This window comes from Thunnus maccoyii, chromosome 11 (genome assembly GCF_910596095.1).
Source record: "Thunnus maccoyii chromosome 11, fThuMac1.1, whole genome shotgun sequence".
NCBI classification, from domain to species: domain Eukaryota; kingdom Metazoa; phylum Chordata; class Actinopteri; order Scombriformes; family Scombridae; genus Thunnus; species Thunnus maccoyii.
In genome coordinates, this window is record NC_056543.1 from 7,552,937 (window position 1) to 7,575,567 (window position 22,631).

Here is a 22,631-nt window from a genome sequence, read left to right on the forward strand (position 1 = left end):
TTTTATGACAGTGAATAAATTGATTTTTATTCTGGGTGTCCCTGACCGTGTATCAAATCCCACACCTGTGCAGTGGTGCAACTAGTGCATCTGTATTTGACATAGTGTGTTATGTGCATAAAACCAGCAAGATACTTAACACAGTGTAATGAATTCGTTTAAGTCATGAAAGTATAAGGTGCAAAGGGGCTGGCAGACTATAATTTCAGTGTATATGTGCCGGCTTGAAGCTCAATTACATTGTGTGTCACTACCTCAGGCCTGAAGGAGCTGAAAGAGGTTTTTAAAAAAAAAAAAAAAAAAAAAAAACCCTCCATAGGACTCGGGTACGAATTTCTTGAAAGAAACAGACAGCTGAGTCCGGGTAATGGGCCTCAGAAGAATATTTCTCATCACAGAGAGATGAAATGCTGTGGATTAAAGTGTTGTTGAGAGTTGAAAAGATGCAAACGGCGGCCAAGCTCGCTACAGTTCATCGGCTCAGCGAGAGAGGGAGAGAGAGAGAGAGAGACAGAGATAGAGAGAGAGAGAGAGAGAGAGAGAGAGAGACTGTCAAGACCAAGTTTTCCACTGAGACGCAGTTGTGCAGGTTGCCCACAATCCTATTATTATTATTAGGCTATAATATACACGTCATACTCTTTATAGGCTATGGCGAAATGATATAAGGTGAAGACGGGTAATATGATAACATAATATAAATAAATAATTCACTGGTTTTCATTTACGATATGAGTCGGTGGGGGGAACTTTTTTTTTTTTTTTTATTTCCTTTTGTGGAATTGTCCCTCCAGGAAATTACTGGAAATTTCAATTTCACAGTGCCTGCAGACTGGCACAGTGTTATCAGACGGAAGTACGCACCCACACATAGCCTACACAACTTCAGCCCTTCAACTTGATGAAGTTTTCCTCTTAACTTTACATTCAGTGTGGATCAGCCCCCCGGTTCACCAGCATGGCTCTGTCCAACAAGTGGTGGATTTTGTGCTCCGTTTCACTCGCCTGTGTCGCCACTTTTGGCTCTTGCAGCAGAGATAGAGGAGGTAAGATGCTTGAAAAAATATATATAGGGATGTGAAGATTGTTATTTTAACTGTGTTCACCGTGTATACAGTACGACTGAGTGGTGACACATCCTAAAGGAAAAGTTTTCGTTCCGAAACGCGTGCGTAACTGGAAGCTGAATGTAAAGTTTATAATTCCTACATATTCACACTATTAGACAATTTGTTCCGGCTTCAGTTTATTTATGATGTGACTTTGGATATACAATGTAATACGTGATATTCTTATAATATTCAACGTTACTGGTTTGATATCTTCTAAATTTTTAGCGTAAACATATTTTCAAACGAAAGTGACGCGTAAAACGGGCTAACCCCTTTAAAGTAGTAAATCGTAAATAGTAAATAGTAGATCGTGCAGTTATCGATTATGTGTAATACTCCACACACTGATAATACCGGATCCATATTCTAATACTTATATTGAATTCCTGTTCGTACCAACACCACAGTTTACGCTCTACTGGGCTTGTTTTGTTGTATTATTTGGAGGCCTTTTAATTCCTCATTAGTGAGGGCAGAGTTGTGGCGTCAGGAAGGGCCAAAGTCCACACCGTCAGTAATTCTCATACCGGCCACGACCCATACCTGAACCGCCTGGCACCTCCTCCTGTCCTGTCATGTCCCAACAACAGCCTCGCAGGCGAAAATGAGTCTGTTGGGATTGGATGTCAGATACAAGCACTGAAAGGTATAGGGTCTGCTCCAAAGTGGAGGAGAAACTGTAATACTCCTCTACTATTCCTCCATCCCTGCGAGCAAATACTGAGCTGGTCTGACTTCAGTAATGAAAGCTGTGTGCTTAAAAGGAAAGTCCAGAAAGGTCATACCAAGTATGTGAGGTCATATATTGGCTGAAGGCAGTGGAGAGGTTTGGTGATGAACTTCAATATTCACTGTGTTCCTTTAATGTCAATGTCTCTTATCTGTCTGTGAAATACAGCCTGATTTACGCTATGCATTTCCCTGAATGGAAGGAACATGGACAGTTATGGAGCATGGAGCAGAATTGATACTAAAGCATGAAAGCTGAAAACCTTCCTATGAAGAGAAAATAAAACATTTTATTGCCTCTAGAAACATTTTACAAGTAAATACGATTCTTGTGAGCATTGTTCATAAAATACTTAATTACACAATGAAGCTTTTTCTTAAATTTTTTGTAACACTACTTCTTTATTAAGGTCCATTAAGAGCTAAGAAAGGTTGGTTTGCTCGTCATGCTTGGTTTGACTGTGATCAGTTCTGCCAGGGCTGGATTAACTCCCTAGTATGGCCTGGGGCAAAACTGAGCTCTGGGCATGTGAGTACATAGACATGTGATACAGTCAGCCACATACTAATATTCATAGTATTCATTTGTACATACATTCAAGTGCCGTTAGTAAAAACTTTAAAACAACATATTGTACAACTTTAAAACAACATTGCACAACTTTAAAACAACATATTGCACAACCCATCCATCTGAACAAGTCCCTTTGGGGACTATGGCCTCTATGGCTCGTACTGTGTCCTTTTTTGTTAATAGATGTTAATAGAAGAAAACATTAATGAGTTTTTAAAACTACTGAGTCTTCACTTGGGTACTCTGTATTGTCTGCCAGAGGGTAAAAGCTTGTACTCAGAGTGGAGAACATGGGATGGATCAGCAAGTATTCTCTGTGCTCCTCTTAGCATAGACCGCTTGTATAGAGATTGAAGGGACTGGTGTTCTTTCTTCCCTATGACCTTCATGACAGTCTGAACAAGACAGGCAAGCCTAGATTGAAACTGTACTGAGAGGTTACCGTACCATGCCTGTGTCCCATACCTGATTAGGCTCTCCAAGACTGCCTGGTAGAACAGATACATAAGTTTCTGGTCAACCCCATACACTCTGAGCCTTCTCAAAAAGTACAACATCTGCTGTAGCCTGGAGCGAAGGCTGTCTACATGGGCTTGCCAGGTAAACATGTTATCAATATGGTCACCAAGATACTTATAAGAGACCATACCTGGATAATCACCGGGCTGTGGTCACCTACTACCATAGGGTCAAACACTATCTCTTCAGTTTTCTTCACGTTCAAAACGAGGTACATCAATGTAGGTATCATTGTCATTGATGTATCATTGTCACTGTGCAATAAACTAAAGATAACAGTGTCATCAGAGAATTTAAGTATGTATTTATCCAGGTGTATGCGCACACATTCATTTGTATATAATGTGAAAACCACTGGAGAGCTCACACAACCCTGGTGGGCACCTTTACTGATTGATTTGGTGTCAGAGAGGGTGTTGTTGACCTTTACATGCTGGGTACAATCTGTCAGAAAAGAAGTACCATTTAATAATAAAAGGGTTCACACTCATCTGTTTCATTTTCTGAATCAATAGATAATAGAATAGATGGTGTTAAAAGCTGAACTAAAATCAACAAAAAGCAGGCGTGCATAAGTAAATGGTAAATGGACTGCATTTATATAGCACCTTTCTAATTTACCGACCACTCAAAGCGCTTTACACTATATGCTGACATTCACCCATTCACACACATAGTCATGTAGAGGCTGCCAACCTGCTTATCAGGAGGAGTTTCTGATCATGCACACATTCACACACTGGGAGCAATTTGGGGTTCAGTATCTTGCCCAAGGACACTTCGACAAACGGACTGTCATCTAGGCGCGTACCTGACGGAAGAATGACTGGACCTTGTGTCGGTCCACAACCAACCTGGTGCCAGAGTCACTTGAAATGGTCTCTAGCATAGTGTTATAATCCTGAGTGAAATCCTGAGTCTCAAACCTGAGGTAAAAGTTTAGTTCTTTGGCTTTCTGAAGATCATCCGTGGTGATGAGGTGCTTCTTACTTGGTTCCATGTCAGTCATGTTAGTTCGCAGAATCCCACAGTTTTTTGGAGTTCGTTGTGGTGAAATTTTGTTGTATCACATCCTTTTGTGGCCTCCTGGCCTCCCTTAACATTTGATTGGGTTTTCAGCTACATGCAGTTGCAATTTCTGAAGGTTGCTTTCTTCCTGTTGATACAGTTCTTTTTTGCTATGTGTGGTTTGTTGTTGGAATACACAATAATGGCCTTTTTTGATGACCATGCTATCCATGTTTATGTAACTGGTTACCCTCTCAACAGCCTCATCTATATTTGTGTTGTGAAAATATTCCAGTTAGTGCGCATGAAGCATCCTTTCATTGTCTCTATGCTATCTTCTGACCACACGGTCACTATTTTAACCTGTGGTCTGCTGGATTTAAACACAGTCTTATATGTTGGTATTAGATGTACTGTGTTGTGGTCAGAGTTTGCCAGAGATGGTTTGGTTTTAGCTGTGTAAGCATTTTTAACATAATATTTGTCTAAAATCTTGTTGTCTTGTGTTTTACATTTGACATGATAGCTCAAGTTTGCAGTGGTTAAGGTCACCCAGAATAGAAAATAGGGGCCCCAGGTGTACGCTGCAGCTGATGGCGAACACAGTCTGCTATGCGGGCTGCAGCTCTTGCCGCATTCCTGCTGGGTGGGATATAAACCGCACAGATGATAATGTTCCCAAACTCCCTCAGGAGGTAAAACGGTGTCATATTTTGACAAAGAAGTTCACCAGATACAGACAGTTCCTCTTACCATGTATTGTTTGCACCAGTTGTTACTCACAAACACACAGACGCCTCCACCCCTGTCATTCCCAGATGAGTCGTTTCTGTCCGCACGGATGAGAGAGAAAACCTCAGCTTCAACGAGGGAGTTGGGGATATCCTTGTGGAGCCTGGTTTCTGTTAACACCATGACACTTGATTCATGATACTCAAAACATGTCCAGGCGTTGATTCAGAGTTCCTCCATTTTGCCTCTGAGTGACCTAGCGTTGCATGGTATCATGGAGGGCAATGGAGGTCTGTTTCTCCGTCATCTGAGGAGCTGTATCATCCCCCCTCGTCTGCCTCTTCTCCGCTGACGTCTGCATCATTCAGGCTGCACTTTCACAGCTTCGGGCAGGTCCGTGGGGGGAGTAAATCAAGCAGAGCGGAGTGACAGCAGTATATCTCTGGTGTAGGAGATAGGTAGCTGAGTCGCCACGCATGCTGGAATTGTTTGGCATGTTTTAAGGAATTCCAAAACAATCAGCGTTAGGAGGAGAACTTGCGCAAAAGTCACCATAAAGTCCTTGACCTAATGTTGCTCTCACAAAAACGAACAAACAGCAATTAATACAGAACTAAAACACCCAAATAAAATGAGTAGAATGTAGCAGCACATAAGCCCGGGCAGCACATAAGATAATAAAGGACTCGCTGGACCTCTGTGAAACTTAACATCAGTATCATTGGTGCATGGTCTTGGTAGACTTCGCTAATCATCTCACGGAGGCGTAAACATTGTGTCTCATTAATTTGTGGAGAAATTTAATTAGATGCTCACTTGCTGTTTGAAGTGGTCCTTTTATTAGGAAGCCTCAGGCCATAGACAGAAATGATACTGTGCAGCATGTGCCATCTTAAATTAGCGTGTGCAAGAAAGAGTAGACTTCAGAAAAGTACTCGCCTAAACTGTCACTAAAAACCATTTGACTCCATTAGATGAATACACCTATAACTGGAAAGTGTAGACACTCCTCTGCCATGCCAATTATTAGGTGTTATCTAACGTTTTCTCCACTCACCAGCATGAAAACCTTCAGTTTTTTTAATGAGAAAATGTCGGTTTCGTCTCAACATGAATCTCACCTAGAAGCAATTTACGCTGCAGCAAAAGCAGTGGCTCTATCTGGGGGCGACACCAGCACTATAATACAGACTATTAATGAATTAAACTGCATGAAATTTTCTCCGAATGATGCAATTCACTATGCTCTGTCTCTTCTCTGCATGTACAAGCATGCATCCATTCCCACTTTCTACTTGAGTTCAGTTTCTGCATTTTGTGCATGATATTTGTTGAGTCTTATTTGTCAGTTTTAATTATTTAGTTTGTTATGCCTATTCATTTAATTATATCTTAGTTAACTTTTCTTTATAAAACTGACTACTGCAGAATCCATCCTAGTTTACATTTAAACAGTAGCTGTAGACTGTAGAATTGGACTCCAGTCGCAAAAATGAAGACTTGCAACTTGACTTGCAAGTCAGACTTGGCTGTGTGAAACTTGTCTTGAGACTTGAAGGCAAAAAACTTAAGATATTTGACTTGATGACCCATAAATACTGAAAATGCTGCCCTGTGTGCAGTGTTTCCTTTTGGAGCGCTGCTAAACTGTCATGGATAACTGACAGCACACCATAGAACACTGTAAAAATATTAATACATATGAATAACAAATTAAGTTGTTTCAACCTAAAAATATGAGTGACCAGGCTGCCTAAATGTTAACTGAACTAATACTATCAATTTGTAAAACATGGAGAGCCAACTGAACTTAGCCTAAGTAAGTTAGACAAACTTAAAATTGAATTCAGCAAACAGCTGCTTACAGTGAGCTGCTTGAGCTGTCAGTAAGGCTTGATTTCCATTTATGTTTTGTCTTTTTTTCACTAGTAAAGCAGTTTCGAGTCTGTAGAATTCTGCTTAATCATTAAAGCTTTGGCCTAAATGTTGACAGGGATGTACCGAATTGAAAACCCAGGTTCTGTGATCTATAGAACTCTACAATGTTCCAAATGGACACAAAGTCATTGTGATGTTTTCTTGCACAATTAAACATATTCAAATGTTAGCTTTTAGGCTTTTAGATGAACAACAACGTTCACTACTTCCAACTGGACATTCAGCGCAAGTATTTGGCCTTTGTGTTATTGTCATCAGCATTGAAGGATTGGTAGACTTGAAAAACCTTTTCCAGTGCAGCCTTTTTATTTAAGTCAAACACTTGAGACTTGACTTGCTCTTGATCCAAAATATTCTGCTTTTAGTCTCTTGAAGGCTGGGATGTAGCATGCAGACAACCCTATTTCATTTAAATAAGGTTGTCTACACAAAATGGTCCCATCTTGTCTGTTTTGTCTGAATTTTAAAGAGGGCCTGCTTTAAAAACAGTTGTGGTGCCAACAGCAGGCTGCATGGATGAAATATATAATGAGCAGTGGAAATGAGCAATTTGCTCCCTTTTAGTTTCCATTAATATCAGCACTCAGAGTGGTCTTTGTTAGTCATTTCTTCAGCTTCCTGATCATTGCTGCCTTGTCTGAATCTCAGTATATGACAACATTCTGAGATGGAAAAACATACTTGATTGAATCCCATTGGTGATTGTGGCCTATAGTATTGACATTCCCGGCATGCTCCCTCCCTCTATCTCTGTAGGTTATGGTACTTCCCAGATGCAAGGGGTTGAAAACTACTTGAGGTGACACCTCTAGCTACTACACTGGTAGTCTAGTTGTCATGTGTTTGGTGTCTCTGTCTTTTTCTTTCACTGTCTCCAAACAGTACAGTGATATGGCGTTTAATTAGTCTCAAAACATGCGCACATGAAAACCAGGTGTGTGCAGATGATGTAAGTGCCAGAACAGTATCCGCGAGTGGAAAAACATCCTTGCAAGGGAGCATTTCTGCTCTGCATGCACGAATGCAGTAACGCATACATACTTGCAATTGCTCAACACTCGCTCGCTGGTCAAGTTGACTTTTGAGACTTTGGAGGTGGGATGGAATAGACAGTTAGCTCCTTTGATTGGTCACTTAGAATACTGACAATGACTTTTGATTGGCTGTTTGGTTTGATCATTGACACAGTTAAAGACAGGCAGTTGCCTGAGAGAACAAAGGGAAACATAAGTAATGGTATTTAGCAGCTGATTCTCTGTTTTTTCCCTACTTACACTTATGAAAAAATGTTAGACATTGTGTTATTTCTCCATCCAGACCACATTAGACCAGGTCTAAATCTAAAACCACTATACTTAGACCTGTCAAATCTGGACTAGATTACCAAGGAGACTCTAGAGAGTCATTAAAACACAGTTTTAGATTTGTGAAACCTTTACTCCATTTGTGAAAAAACAAAAAAGAGTGATTTCACTTATCTTGCGGCTAGAAATTCATAGCACTATCCCCCGTCTCTCCATTTCATTGGTTATATTGGTTACTGTAGAGCTCCTCTTTCTCAAACAAAGGTAGAAAACTTATTTTTACCTTTTCAAATACGTTCACACAATATCTTTATAGAGTAACTGTCTAATCTGTCTAATGTGGTCTGGATGGAAAAAAGCATTGAAATTGTCCTTTTTCAGTTTTCACATATAGAATAAAGGTTTCACAAATCTGAAATTGTGTTTTAATTAGTCTCTAGAGTCTCATTAATCCTTGGTAATCTAGTCCAGATTTGACAGGTCTAAGTATAGTGGTTTTTGATCTAGACCTGGTCTAATGTGGTCTGGATGGAGAAATATCAGTGAAATCGCCCTTTTTTCTGTTTTCATAAGCAAAATAAAGGTTTCACAAATTGGAAAGCGGGTTTAAACAGCATTAAGGCTTTTGCTATGATGTCTAACACATCTTCGTAAGTGTAAGTGGTGAAAAAACAAAGGATCAGCAGCTAAATATCATTATCTATGTTTCCCTTTGTTCTCTCAGGCAACTGCCTGTCTTCGACTATGTCAGTGATCAAACCAAACAGCCAGTCAAAAGTCACGATCAGTATTCAAAGTGACCAATCAAAAGAGCGGACTGTCTATTCCATCCTCACCTCCAAAGTCTCAAAAGTCAATTTAACAAGCAAGCAAGTGTTGAGCAGTTGCGAGCATGTAGGGAGGGTCGAGCTCATGCTCGTCACAACCCCATGCTCATAGGAACGCATTTGTGCACACGGAGCAGAAATGCTCCCCCTACAGGATGGTGTTCCACTTGCAGATACTGTTCTGTGCACTCATATCACGTGCAGTCACCTGGTTTTTAAGTGTGGGGTTATGAGACTAATTAAACGTCATACATTGAGTATACAATGCAATATAATATGTGTACTGATACTGTATATGAGCACACAGCTGTATAAGGATGCGTCATAGCTGAGTTGGAGTGGACTCATTATGACACTTGCATTATGTAACCTAATTGACATGGAACAACTTGTGATTTTACTCGAGTGCCACAGACTGTAGAGTTCAAAAGTCCCTGCTGATTCATCTGCTTTATAATATAAAATCAAGGACAGCTTGGTGTACAGCAGAAAAAAAAGCAGAAATTGTAGTTTAGACTGCTAGTTGAGTTGAGTTTTCCGGGCACGAGTGGGTGTAATAAAACAAAGACAAGAATACGGGGGAGAGTCAATGACAATACTGAGTTAGTCAGTGAACTTAAAGCTTTTTGTTTTGAATAATATATAATAACACAACATGTTCACATGTGATTTATCATGCTCTATGTAGAGCAAAGATTCTCAGATAGAAGATTTTGCTTTGTGGGAATTGGTCCTGAGCATCAAACCTCCTACTTCCAGATAAAAGGGCGACTGCATGGTAATATGGTGAAGTTGTGTCCTGTATGAGGAAGTGCCTGTCCACTCAGGCTTGACAAAGCAAGGGAGATGACAAATGCACTCAGAGGAGCCTGAGCCGCAGGATAATCTGTGTGTCTTGTGCACTATCGCCTGTAGAAATTTGGCTGGGCAAAACAAGACACTGGAAGATCTCGCTCTAGGGTCTGGGAAACTATTAAAAAAAAAAAAAATCAAAATATTAACTGATATTGAAAATAATCTGTAGTTGCAGCTTTACAGTACATGTTATTTAATCCCAGGAGCAAAGGTAAGGCACAAATTAATGAAGCACATCGTTAGTTAGACTCGCTTGGCATCAGCTGTTTCTAATATGCAATCATTGGGTCATTCACAGTTTGTGTGGCCTGTAACATCCAATCATATTCATTCAGGTGCACAGTGTGAAAATTATAACCTGTTTACTCTGCTGTTCATGATCTTGACAATGTTGTTTGCTGCCGCAGCTCCCTCCACCGCCCTAACCTCCTTGTAATGTGGTATTTCATATTATAGCTTTAACTAAGATTAATGATCATTTATATTTATTATAGGGGGATTAGCTCTGTAAACAAAATACTCGTCGCTGCTTGGATTCTTTGAGAGCTCCCTCAAAAAGCAAAGCCTTTTCCACTAAATGTAAAACCATTTGCTCTAAATGGTCAATTCCCTGATTTTTTTCCTGTTGACACTGGTTCCTTTTGGTTTCAGTTTGAGTTGAAAGGATGCTGCACTTTGGCACAATAACCCAGCATTATCACAGACAATAGAACACAGATTGAATTGATTAGAGCAGGTGAATTAAAGGCCAAGCTGTTTCACTCAAATTTAATCATTCAGACAGGAGTGGTACAGTATCGACAACACTAGAACAGATGATGGATGCTGTGTCTGATGTGAGAATTTTTAATGTGTAAGATTACACTGATTGTCCTGATGGGGGCCAGATTTCTTCCAGTGAAAGCTAGATTTCCTACTTTGATAAACTGTGGTTGGTTAAAAATTGGCACATATGGTGCTTGTATAACTTGAGGGAATGGTGTGTTTACTTTCTGGTTGGGGTGTTTTTAATTATTCCCGAAGCAAAAAACAAAGTAAGCCTTTTGTTCAAACGTTGCTTCATCTGTCTGTATGTACAGTGTTGCTGTATCTTGAAGGACAGTCTGTACACAATAGAGTCTGCAGCAAGGGATTCATTAATACTGTCTCTCTGTAGCTTACAGGAAGCTTAATTTTCTGAAATGTTGACACATAACTGGATAAACATTTCACATTTTGTACATTTTGCATTAGGGGTGAATGACACCAACAGGGATACTTATTAGGGATGTAGTCCTGTTGCATGACTCACACATTTACCAGTATTTTATCTGAGTCTGGAAAGTTTTTGCAAGAAATTAGAACTGGTCATCTGCTAATGGATAAGACTATGGTAATGTTTCCTGTATGAGTCGTACAGACGATAACTGTACGCTTTATTTAAGGGAGAGGGTTTCAGGAAGTTATGAGTCTTACAGGATACTCAACTTGTAGAAGATAACAGTTATGTTAAGTCAGTCTGGAAATGAGCAATGTACAGATGCTTAAAATAGAAATATAGCTTGAGATAAGTAATGGCGTTAATGTATAATTTTGTTTTCAATATATTTAGCAAGGAATGTAAGAAATTACAAAGCAGGTTTCAAGGTTAGGGAAATAGCTCATATTAGTGCTGCCATAAAAATTCAACCCAATACATCTTGATATCACATTGCAGAATAAACTACCTGTCATCATAAAAGGCTTTGCAGACACCTTTGCTCTCATCCATAACAGCTAATGTCAGCGTATACAAAAGGTTCAAGGACTAAAAGAAAGGGTCAATGGACCGGAGGAACATTTTCATAGTTCTGAAAACTGTCGAAGGAACTACCCCCTTTTTATTGTGTTCGCACTGCAGAAACTGAGAATGATCATAGTTCTTAGAACGCTGTTTTGAGGGACTTTTTTTAGCTCCTATTTCAGGGTAGGTACTGTCCCAGCAAAAGAGGGACCTTGAGGGACATAAGTGTACGGTGATTGATTGAACACATGAGCCGATGCAGCACCAGCAATCACCATTTTTAAAAACCTGTGTAAAACAACCACATAGTCTAAATTCCTACGTCTCCTTTCCAACTTCCACCGTTATTATCATGAAACCCACAACACATGACAAACACACAGCTCCGATAACGGCAAAAATTCTGTGTGCTGTTTTCTTTTTCATGTTTTTTTTCTATTAATAAAACACACTAATTCCTGCACTTTCTACATAAAAGTAAGTTTTTCCTCTATATTTGTAACACTTCAGATAGATCATACACTGCCTCTTTGTTCTCTTCTCATTTTAGACTGCATAAGTTGGCGCTGCACCATTTGTGAATTTTTCAAAGAAAAAACAGTAACTTTTACAGGCTTAAAATAAGCACTGGTACCAGTATTACTCCCTTTTTACAGAACTGGGGACTCATCCCTCATGCTCCAGTGGATTCTGCTAATCGTTTCTGTTGAGAATTCTACAATAATGGCAGGAACATTGAAGATAAAACAAAATCTCAGCTTAACTTTAGGTGCATTTCATGTGTAATCATTTCCTCCTTATGTGTGACCCCAGCAGCAACGGGGTTAATCCCTCACAGTAAAGCATGCTGTCAAACTAAACTCTCTGTCTCATTGAAGCTCACCAATTGCCAATGAAAGAAGCATTCGCCCTTTTTTCTCGCTTGTATTCTTTGAATGATAACCTGCATCGCAAGAAAGGACTGCGGTATCGATCCTCTCATCTAATCAAGAGTGCATCTACAGTACAACTGGTCGAGGATGACATTTGTACAGACGGGGAATGAGCCACTTGGTCTCGCTTTCTGTCTGTCCCATTGATTCAACTGTGTAATCAGATCCGCATCAAAGGAGAGAAGGCTAAGACACAAACATTCATGGCTACAGTCTGTAGAGTCATTGAAAGTCCATTCGAAATATGTAAAATGACAGCTTCATTGTATTTAAGGTACTGAAGATGCATTTAGGGGAAAAAAAATTGCTTTAGCTAGGCTACTCAACATGTGATGCTTGCAATTTGAAAAACAACAGGTTTTTATTTTCTTAAGGGTGATGGTCACAGTAGCTGCTCTTGAAAAACCCGTGGTGTGGTCCTATCCTGTGAGAATTATGTGATTTCCTGCTGATGACACTGCTCACACATTGTAAAGGTGTGATGGTAGAGATAGGACAAGGCTTATATTGAATTCATACTGAATTCATGATATTGCAATAACACACTATATAATGTTATTGCAAAGACTGCAATATGGGTGTTTTAAGATTTGTTTTTGAAATTATTTAGCTTATGATTAAGTCAAATTCTGAAGAAAACAATTAGATTTTCCAGCAGATATGCAACAACACTCAAAGGCTAATATTTCCCCCATGTTAACAGTTTGTCTGTCTGTTTCAAACTAGTTTTTGAATGAGTGGCAGAGGGTGTATTCTGTATAGTTTCTTGAAAGTATACAAAGATATAATCTCTTATTATTATAATGGTCAGCATAATTAAAATCTCAAATTGTCTGGTTGATCTGCAGTGAAAATTATAGGAGTAAAAGATTATCCACCTCTCCAGGAAGTCTATATGCAGTCTGTGCTTACACATCTCCTTCACATCTAATTCCAGCTTTTATCCTTTGATAGACACATTTAAGTTCCCTCAGTGTAGGCTAAACCACAAACACTCATTTATATATATAGATGTCAAGCTACTTAAGACCAAAAGATAATATCTTGTTGGCCTAATGGTTGTGCAATATGTCTTCATTGCCACTTGTGGATGTACTTGTGTTTTGGATGATTTAATTGGATAAGATTGCTTTGCATGCAATGTGTGTGTGTGTGTTAGTGTGTTGCATAGGCTACCCTTATCTATTGTTTCAAAATGTGTTAGTGTGTATACTGTAATTAGGACTGATCTACAGTCTGATGAACCCCAGCACAAGACAACAATAAGGACACAGACCTCACCGTCCAACAGTATATATTAGCTGTGCCTGAAATTATATATATGAGGTGTGACTGGTTTCTACATAGCATTTCCACTCCTTTCAGGTTACGGTTAATTTGTTTGAACTTTGCCCTCTATGCATCACTGCCTCTGATTGCTGCTCCCTTGCAGAGAATCAGGAGGTTATGATCAGTCTGATAGCTCCTGATGGCACAACAGCACCACAGTGTGCGGAGGTGAACCACCTGCAATTCTTCAGGCTTGGCTGGTCTCCCATTTTTGGGGGTCAGTGTCTTAGACAAATGGTGTGAGAGGGCAGATGCTAGCACAGGTGCAGCCACTCATTATAGTGGCCCTGAAAGGCTTTGAAATTATCCCCTTCGGTCTTGTGGACTGTCATGTTTGATCATTCCAGTGTTGTCCTGCTTCCAGCATGTGTTGGATAGAAGTCTGTGAAATTCTACTTCAGCTTAGTTTCATCCACTTTATGTTGTAATTACATGCAGGGAATTAGTGTACAGTGAGATTTTCTTCACGTCATCTGGTTGAGATAATCAAATATCCAACACATATATAAAAGGAGCTTAGTGTTATTTAAGTCTTAAAGATTTGAGACAAATAAGTCATTTAGTACATGAGCTGGAAAAACAAACAAATCTGCACAGAAGTTATATACAGTAGATAGATATTCAGAGGCATATAGGACTGGCATTGAAGCTTCATAGACCTAGTGAGTAAACACAGCTGAAACACTGTCAAATATTTTACTGTCATGTCTAAAGTACTTCTTAAAAATTCACTCCCCCTTAATCATATTATCCGGCTAGCCAAGGACTGACTTCCATTGTGGCTTTTCTCTCTTCCGTTTCTTCTGTTATCTGTTCCTTGAAGCAGGGAATTTCACAAGAGCACTTCTGCTCTTGTGAATCATTCGGTTGTTATTGCTAGTGATGCATTGAATAATTCACTCAATGTTTTGTAATTGGGACTCCCTCAATTTGGCAGATGGTGTCTTGGTACTTCTTTCCCCTACAGGCCTGTGCAACTTATGGTAAACGTATGCCCACGTCATTGTCTGCCATATGCTCCTTCTGGACTGAGAAGTTGCCATTTTCTGTCAAGAAGAAGAAAAGGCCAGACACTATTTTGCTCCTACAGATGTATGCTTGATTTCTTGCAAAGGCATGACCAGTTTCAGGATATTTGTCACTAACCTGCAGCTCATCTATTCACACACTCCCATTAGAGCGTAGTCCAGGAAATGCACTTTGTCCAATTGATCGGATGAAAACCAGCCGAGACAGACTCTTAATTGGCATTGAGTGGGATTGTTCGGTAGTGGCAGCGCTTGGACTTTGCAAATGTCAAAGCCCGGATTTGGCAGAATCACTGAAGCGAGAGGGATTTCTGGTTCCCACTATTGTTTTGTTATCAAGAGGAAGTGGGAAACAGGTAGGGGCTCAACTAAGATATAGCCAGGAGAGATAATGCCATTGCAAAGGGAGGGCGTGGAAATTTCCACCACTGAGCTGACATTAGAGAAAAGGGAGTTGGATCTGATAAAAACACCTTTTCAAGTTTGCAGGTGCTAGATACAGGAAAGAGAATTAAAAGCCATGAAAAGGCTGATTTTTCTTTGTATTTGTTTTATTTATCTGTTCAGAAAGAGCAAGACAAAAAAAACTTCAGAGGTTGTGGTTGGAAAAAGGCAAGCTGAAATGAATTTTAAATCTGGCCTGGCAAGGACAAATGGGTCTACAAAAGCTATCGAGTTGTGGAGCAACAATTAATTCGCTCAATGCATCCCTCCTCCCTCACCACCTGCCGCACCAACACGCAGGCTCTGATTAAAAATGCATGGATCTCACAAGCCTTTTAGATAATTAAACAGGTTTCCCTGCAGCGCTACTAGAGCAAAAGTGAGAGCACTGTCGCAATTTTTTTTAGCAATACTAGATAAAATACATAATGGTTTGTACAGAGATCTGTAGCGTAAGTTTGTGGTGAAAGATATTATATGATCTTTCATCTGTGCCAAGTTTTTCCCATACGGGCGTTTCAAGCAACATTGAAACCACCAATCATGCAGAGTTTGTGTCATGCTCCATGTACTGAGCTATACAGGACTAGGCCCGTTGCTGCCCAAACACAAGTAGGTGTCTCAGTCTTCAGAGTAGCCCCCAGTATGTCTCCCGGCCACACAATGTGGGCTCTCAAAGCTTTTATTGTTCGTAGAAATGGCAACAGATTTCTCCTAGAGGCATGAACGTGTCCATGTTTCAGTGGGATTCCTTTGATATGCTGGAGAAAGTGCTTTGGATGGTACTTGAAACCCACTTTGATCTGCTAACATGAAGTGCCATGGAAGTGCTGTATGCAAGGTTACTGCAGGAATGAGGCCATCTTTCTATAGCGGCTCAAAAGCCATAGTCAGGTTTGCTATTACAGTATTTGGCTCGTCCGCATTTTAGTAGCTTTGTAGTGACTCACACGACAATGACATTGCTCCCCTTACTTCTTTTTAGTAGTGTGAAAAGATGTTCGCTCTTCTTGTATTTCATCCAATTTTTCAGAACCTCCTGTTATAAAATCTAAAACGAAACCATAATGAACCACAATACTCACCGGTTTGACTCAATAATAATAGTGCCAGTTTTCTTTCTGAACTTTGTTGAGATGTGGTGTTTATGTGGTAAAAATGAGAGTGAAAGAGTAAAATTGAGCCATTTATCATTATGACATAATTTTGCATTCCATTAGAATAAATCTAATTAGAATATGTTTGTTCCTCTGCATCTGTTATATAAAAAAATATAATACTGGTTATGGTGTTTGTGGACCCAGAGGTCAGACCATCTCATGTGGTTGCTTGATATACAAACAGCGCTAATGTGACATAATGTGAGTGAAAGACAAAAACTATTATTTTTTAAATACAACATTATTGTACATACCATATTTTCTTGATGTAAATGGCCTAGATTATAAAAGATTTGGGAAAACAAGACATTTGAAGATAGGAAACACTTTGAACAAAAAAAGACACCAGATTTAATGTCTTACAAATACAGTAGCCTATAGTGTCACATTTTTAAAATAGACATTAAATCAAAATAACTAACAAAATAATCACATTTTTAACATTTTGCCATCTCAAACAAAATTAACCAGCAGATTAAGATGTTTGGTCATTTAAACTGGCTCTGGTTATAGGATCCCTACATCTTACTGGGCCCCTACTTACTAGGGCAATGTGTAAGGATAACCTGAGATAGATTTGGCGAACCCATTGGTAAGTCATCATCCTTGAAGCCTTTTCTCTTTTAAAAATTAAACACCCAAGTATCCGAGTAACAGGCGTTCCTTGATTTATTCAGTTTTTCACTCACGTACTCAACACAATCTCCTGTCAAGCTCAAGTCATTATGCGAACAAGGAAATATCTTTTCTGAAACATTTTTCAGACTTCGTTTGTAGACCGGCCATCTTCTAACATGACACACAGTGACACTGTATTACTTGGCCTCTTGACAGATGACTGTGTCTGGTCAATATCTGTAGTAAATGTCGGGAGACACTTGTCAGGAGCTGAGAAGTGCCTGCCAACATATGTTACTCAATTATAGCAACACATGAGATGGCAGAATACTCAGAATACAGCAGAATGTATGTTCAGCTGGACTTAATGGTCACTTTTGGGACTGCTAACTGTAGTCGGATGGACAGATAGAAAATTAGTACCCTAGAATTATTTAGGCTTGAAATAACCTGCAATGCAGCACTCTATAGAACAAGACTTTTGTACTCAACAGTTTTGAACGTCTAGTCCTTGCACTCTGTTACAGTTGTGTTTTTAGGGTTAAAACAGTAACCTGCTAAGAGCTCCTTCTGGTCTTGTAAGTAGAATGACAGCCTTGAAACCTACATAAAAAAAAGAAATGCAATACATGTTTTAAAAAATGTGCACACATACTGAGACACACAAATACATATAATCATGGTAGACTCATTTGTACAGAGTTCAACTGTAAAACCTCGGGACAGGCTGTGACTCATCCTCAGCCCTTTGTCCACTGGCCTCAGGGCACGGCTCTGGTAAACAAAGATAATGGCTCTTACATTGAAGGACTATCTACACTGACAGACTTGATTCACCCTTTTGGTTTCTTCACCAAAGTATACGTGTAATACTTGGACCAAGTGTTGCAATCAAACATCACTTTTATTTAAAGGAATTTGTACTCTTCACCTCAAGAACAGCTTACACTTAGCAAAGTGAGTCACTAAAGACAGTGGTGTTGACTAACAACAGTGATGACTAACTTTACTACTGATTTGCACTCGAGATTTTACGCATGTAGAGTCCGAACAATGTTGTGTGTTTTTTAATGACGTCAAAACCTGAATATGCCACTTCAAGCGTTTAAAAGCATCGTATGTTCATGTTATTACACTCACTGAAAATAATTCACCAACATTTGAGATGATGCTGTGAAACCTTTGGCATATATTTTAATGATTGGTTAAACCAAAGTAATAACAATGAAGAAAAGAAAACAAAATGCTTAACAAATACAGGCTGTCATACCTTAACTATGGAGGTTTTCAGTCCAGGTTGTTTGATATACCACAACTTTTTTAACTGGTTGCCAAATTGTTATAGTCAAGTCAGGTCAATTTTAGTAATACAGCCCAAAATCACAAATGATGACTTTAATAAGTAACCTTATACCAGACTGAAAAGCAGAGTTTCACTGCTGTCTAAGGTCTGTTCTAAAGCGTTGCACCACCTTCTTTGAGGACATGTGTAACATCTATAACCAAACCCACCTGTGATGTATGAGTGTACTCCAGGGTGTTTCAGTACACCATGACATCACAGGTGGGTTTGGTGATGTCATGGTGTACTGAAACACCCTGGAGTACACTCATACATTTCTGCAGCAAGGTGAGAAGTTAAACTACTGGAGATGAGCAAAAGGAAGATTTTCAGATGATGTTAGGTTGTATTTTAAATGAACATGGATGGGTATGACTCACTTGGAATTTAAAAATTATCCTCACAAAAACATTCTAATCAGAATCATTAGTCACTATATTTATTTTATGGTGGATTGGGATCCAGATGCTGAAAAATGCTTAAAACTTTTATGTTATTGAAGTAACAAATTATAAGAATTGTACAAAAACTAGAAAAGTACCCTTTGAAAAGTACTTTACAATTTTCATCAATGAATAAAAACAAAACAATAACGTAAAAGACAGATTAATGGACTTATTAACTAATTATTGTTTTAACTAAAGTCTTATTCAATGACCTGCATGCATCTGTGGAATTGCGCACTGTAGCCTAGCTCCTGCACTACCCTTAATAAGAAGCTTTTTGCAATCAGTGACATTATGTGTGATATTACCATTTCTTGGAAGAAACTGATTTATGCACTAAATTCATCTACAATCCATTGAGAATTGGACTGGAAGTGGCAACATAACAAGTGAGACAAACTACAAAAACATGCAGGCTTGCATGCTAATGAAACATTATCGAGAGCTGTGGCCTCTAAATGCTTAGAAGACACAAAAAATAAAAATGTAAGACAACAATGAGACTGTCACTGATGAAAACTACTTTTTTTTTGTTTACTAAAATTTGATAAAACTAATATAACCATACCAGCTGTTTCTGGGGCTTTTTTCATAATATTATTGTGTATAATATATGATATTATATATATTGTATTGTTATTATTGTGTTATGTGCAATATCCTTGCCTTTGTTACAATGAGCTTTGTTTAGGTTGTGTTTTTTGGTTCAAGAATGTCACTACTTCAACTCTAATTGTTAGGAAAAATGGAAAGTTTAAAGCCATATAGATGAGACAGCAGATGACAAAATAAATGGGAGCTGACAAAACTGTGGCATTGCTCAGCTCCTTTCCTCTGTTTCTTTCTCCATCTGTCTCACTTTCCCCAGCTGATCTTTTTAGGACATCATACTTTACTGTCATCTTGATAACAGTGCTCTGTGGTTTTTTATCTTTAACAGACTCATCAATGATTGGCTGGCTGGCTGGTTTTCTTTCTGTTTTGGTTTTTTTTTGGCTCCATAGCTGTTGTGCCGTTGGTGCTTAAGTCCCTTATGCTAAAGGACATAGAAATGAAGATAGAGGATAATCTTCTGGTACACTAAACAAGCTGGGACTGGGCCTTAAACCGATTCAACCTGCCCATATAAGGAATTACAGAGGTGCTTGGCACAATGCACGTGTTGGGTAACTCAGATCTTTATCCAACTGTGTGTGCAAATCTTGGCCAAGCTGAGCCTGTCAGCAATACTCAGGAGACCAGCTGCCAATGGAAATTTGAAGCATCTAAAATCTGTTTCCCTATTCAGCATCGTCCATATTTCAAAGACCTGGTTGATTTGTTGGTTCACTTCCAAGGGTTTTGCTGATGCATTGTGTGACTATATTTATTCACCTTGTGTGACTATATTTATTCCTGATGACAGATCTGGAGCTTTGGATGGATTTGGGGATTGCTTGGAAAGGTTGTTTGCATTCAGAGCCGTCGCAAGGGGTGTGCAAATATGTGCAAATATATACATATATGTATGTATATACATATATATATATACACATTGTCAGAATGGTGATAATTATCCTTTATCTTTATTATTGAAGTTGTAATGGTGGTGGTGGTGTACTGGAGTGCATTATACTGAGAAGTGTTCCTCCTCATGTATGTTAATGGAGTGGACAAAATATTAGGAACACCATTCAATATAATATGCTCCAGTACACCACCACCACCACCCACTAAGACCTCAATAATAAACATAAAGGAGGATTATCACCTTTCTGACAATGTCATCAAAAACTGAAAATGTATAAGCTTTGTAAATGTAGAATTTATGGCAGAGCTGTTGTATTGAATTGCATTAGATTGCACAGGTGTACCTAATAAAGTGGCCGGTGAGTGTATATATGCAGTACTGTGCAAAGATTTTATGCACTTAAGGTAAGGTTAGGATGCCTTCAAAAATAATGTCATGTAAATTTTATTTATCAACTTTTTAACTTTATACAAAATGCAATAAACAGAAGACACCTAAATGAAATCAATATTTGGTGTGAGCAGCTTTGCCTTTAAAATGGCACCAATTCACCTCAGTACACCTACACACAGTTTTCAAGGTCCTTGGCAGGTCAGTTCTTGCATCTTGGAGAAGTTGCCACAGTTTTTCTGTTGATTTATGCGTCTCAGCTACTTTCTGTCTCTTCATGTAATCCCAGACTGACTCCATGATGTTGAGATCAGGGCCAAACCATCTGTTGTAGGACTCCTTGTTCTTTTTGTTGCTGAAGATAATTCTTTATGACTCTGGCTGTATGTTTGGGGTTGTTGTTGTGCTGCAGAATAAATGTGGGACCAATCAGAAGCCTCCTTGATGGTATTGCATTATGGATAAGAATCTAAACATCAAGTGACAAGACAAGTGTCTAAAACTTTTGCACAGCCATTGTCTATATGGGCTCACTCAGTACAGTCAACTGACTGGCGTGTTGGTCACTGGACACTGCAAACTTCTACCTAAGTTAATTACTTTTCATTAAAAGCATTTTTTTTTTGAAAATGTCTGGTTTTGAATGAACAGGATTTGTTACTGGTTAACTGACTTTGAAATAGCCTCAGTTTGATAGTTGTTGTGCCCTTGTCTAATGTGCCCTCCATGCCGCAGTTCACAAGGTGATGTAAAATGACTTCACTGTATGAGACAAAACATATAAGGGATGATCTGACGACACCAAGAAAGTTAAATATAGGAATGGATTTAGATTCAGATTTAGCTCACAGTTAAACTGCTTTGATATCATGTCTTCTATGTATATTCACTGGACAAACCTGAAGTTTTCCTCCGCTCAAAAATGTGTTTTGCTTATTGTTACTATTCTTGGATGTTTGAGTGCAGTCACTATAGCAATAAGAGTAAGAGCAAGTCTGCTATGCATGCATCCATGGGGATGTACATGTTTGCATGTCTCTCTGTGTGTCTTCAAGGACCATTTCTAGTTTCAGTGCAGAGAAAATTATTTAATTTGCCCTCACAATGCCTTTGTCTGAATATTGGACTCTAGTGATTGAAGAACACACTGCTTATTGTACCTCGTTCTGTCTCAGACAAGAGTAGTATAGATCAATAGAAAATTATCCTTGGGCAGTGAAATTCTGGCTTATTTAACATTCCTATTTATGAGAATCCAGTCTGTACTTTTCTTCTCAAAAGGAATGATTCTGTTGCAGCTATGGTAGCTTGAGGCATCCAATCACAAAGACGGGAGAAACAATCTCAACTTGTCATTATATCTCTGTAAAGTTTGTTCAGTGAGATTCAGCAATGAGGTATGTTTACATAACCAAAAAGACCCAGATGGCCTGTGTCGCTGTGTAATTTCTACCCTGCTAGACAACCCAATATGCTACCGCTTATCAGCCCCGACAAGAAGAACGTAAATAAAAAATACAGCAAGTCTCTGCAGGGAAGCCCTGCTGCCCTCACCACACCTCCCACATGCAATAGCAATACCACAGGTCCAGTGGAAGGAAGTAGATTGGGAGTGTTTGATAGGTTTCCCCAATCCCTGGTTATAAATTGGAACTAGACAGGAGGGCAGATTGTTGTGGTGAGCTGCTGCCCTCATTACCTTGTCTTTCAGAGGGACTTTTTGGTGACCGTTGTGCTGAAAGGCCACGGCAGGGTGATTCCCATTATGGGATGTGTTTTGAGTGAACTTTGTACCTTGCGGGAAAGATCATTTAATGTTTGTTTTCTAAACTAAACAGATCAAAACAGAATTGGATGATGATTAACTGACTTAAATGATTTTAAAAAAACATAAGCTATCAGGTTAATGTTTAACGAAAGCACAAAAGCTCAGTCCAAAAACACTAAGGGCGTTTTCAATCCTATTGTTGGTTTGCTCTGGTCTGAATCAGTGGATGAGTTGGTAAAATTGGTGTATTTTTTCCCCTTGGTTAGGTTCGTTTACACACAGAAAAATCCAAGCTAACAAAAAT

At 39.0% G+C, this 22,631-nt stretch overlaps 1 protein-coding gene across 2 annotated transcripts in view; it reads left to right on the plus strand.

Moving 5' to 3' along the window:
* Positions 1–620: 620 nt before the first annotated feature.
* Positions 621–22,631, plus strand: part of tfpia (tissue factor pathway inhibitor a) — a 40,958-nt gene continuing 18,947 nt past the window's right edge. The window contains exons 1-2 of one of the 2 annotated variants that reach the window (XM_042426575.1): positions 621–679; positions 932–1,046. In XM_042426575.1, coding sequence (XP_042282509.1) covers positions 959–1,046 — 88 coding nt within the window. In that variant the 5' untranslated portion in view covers positions 621–679; positions 932–958. Of the gene's footprint in view, positions 680–773; positions 1,047–22,631 lie in introns of those variants that run through there. The other variant, XM_042426574.1, reaches the window with a different exon arrangement.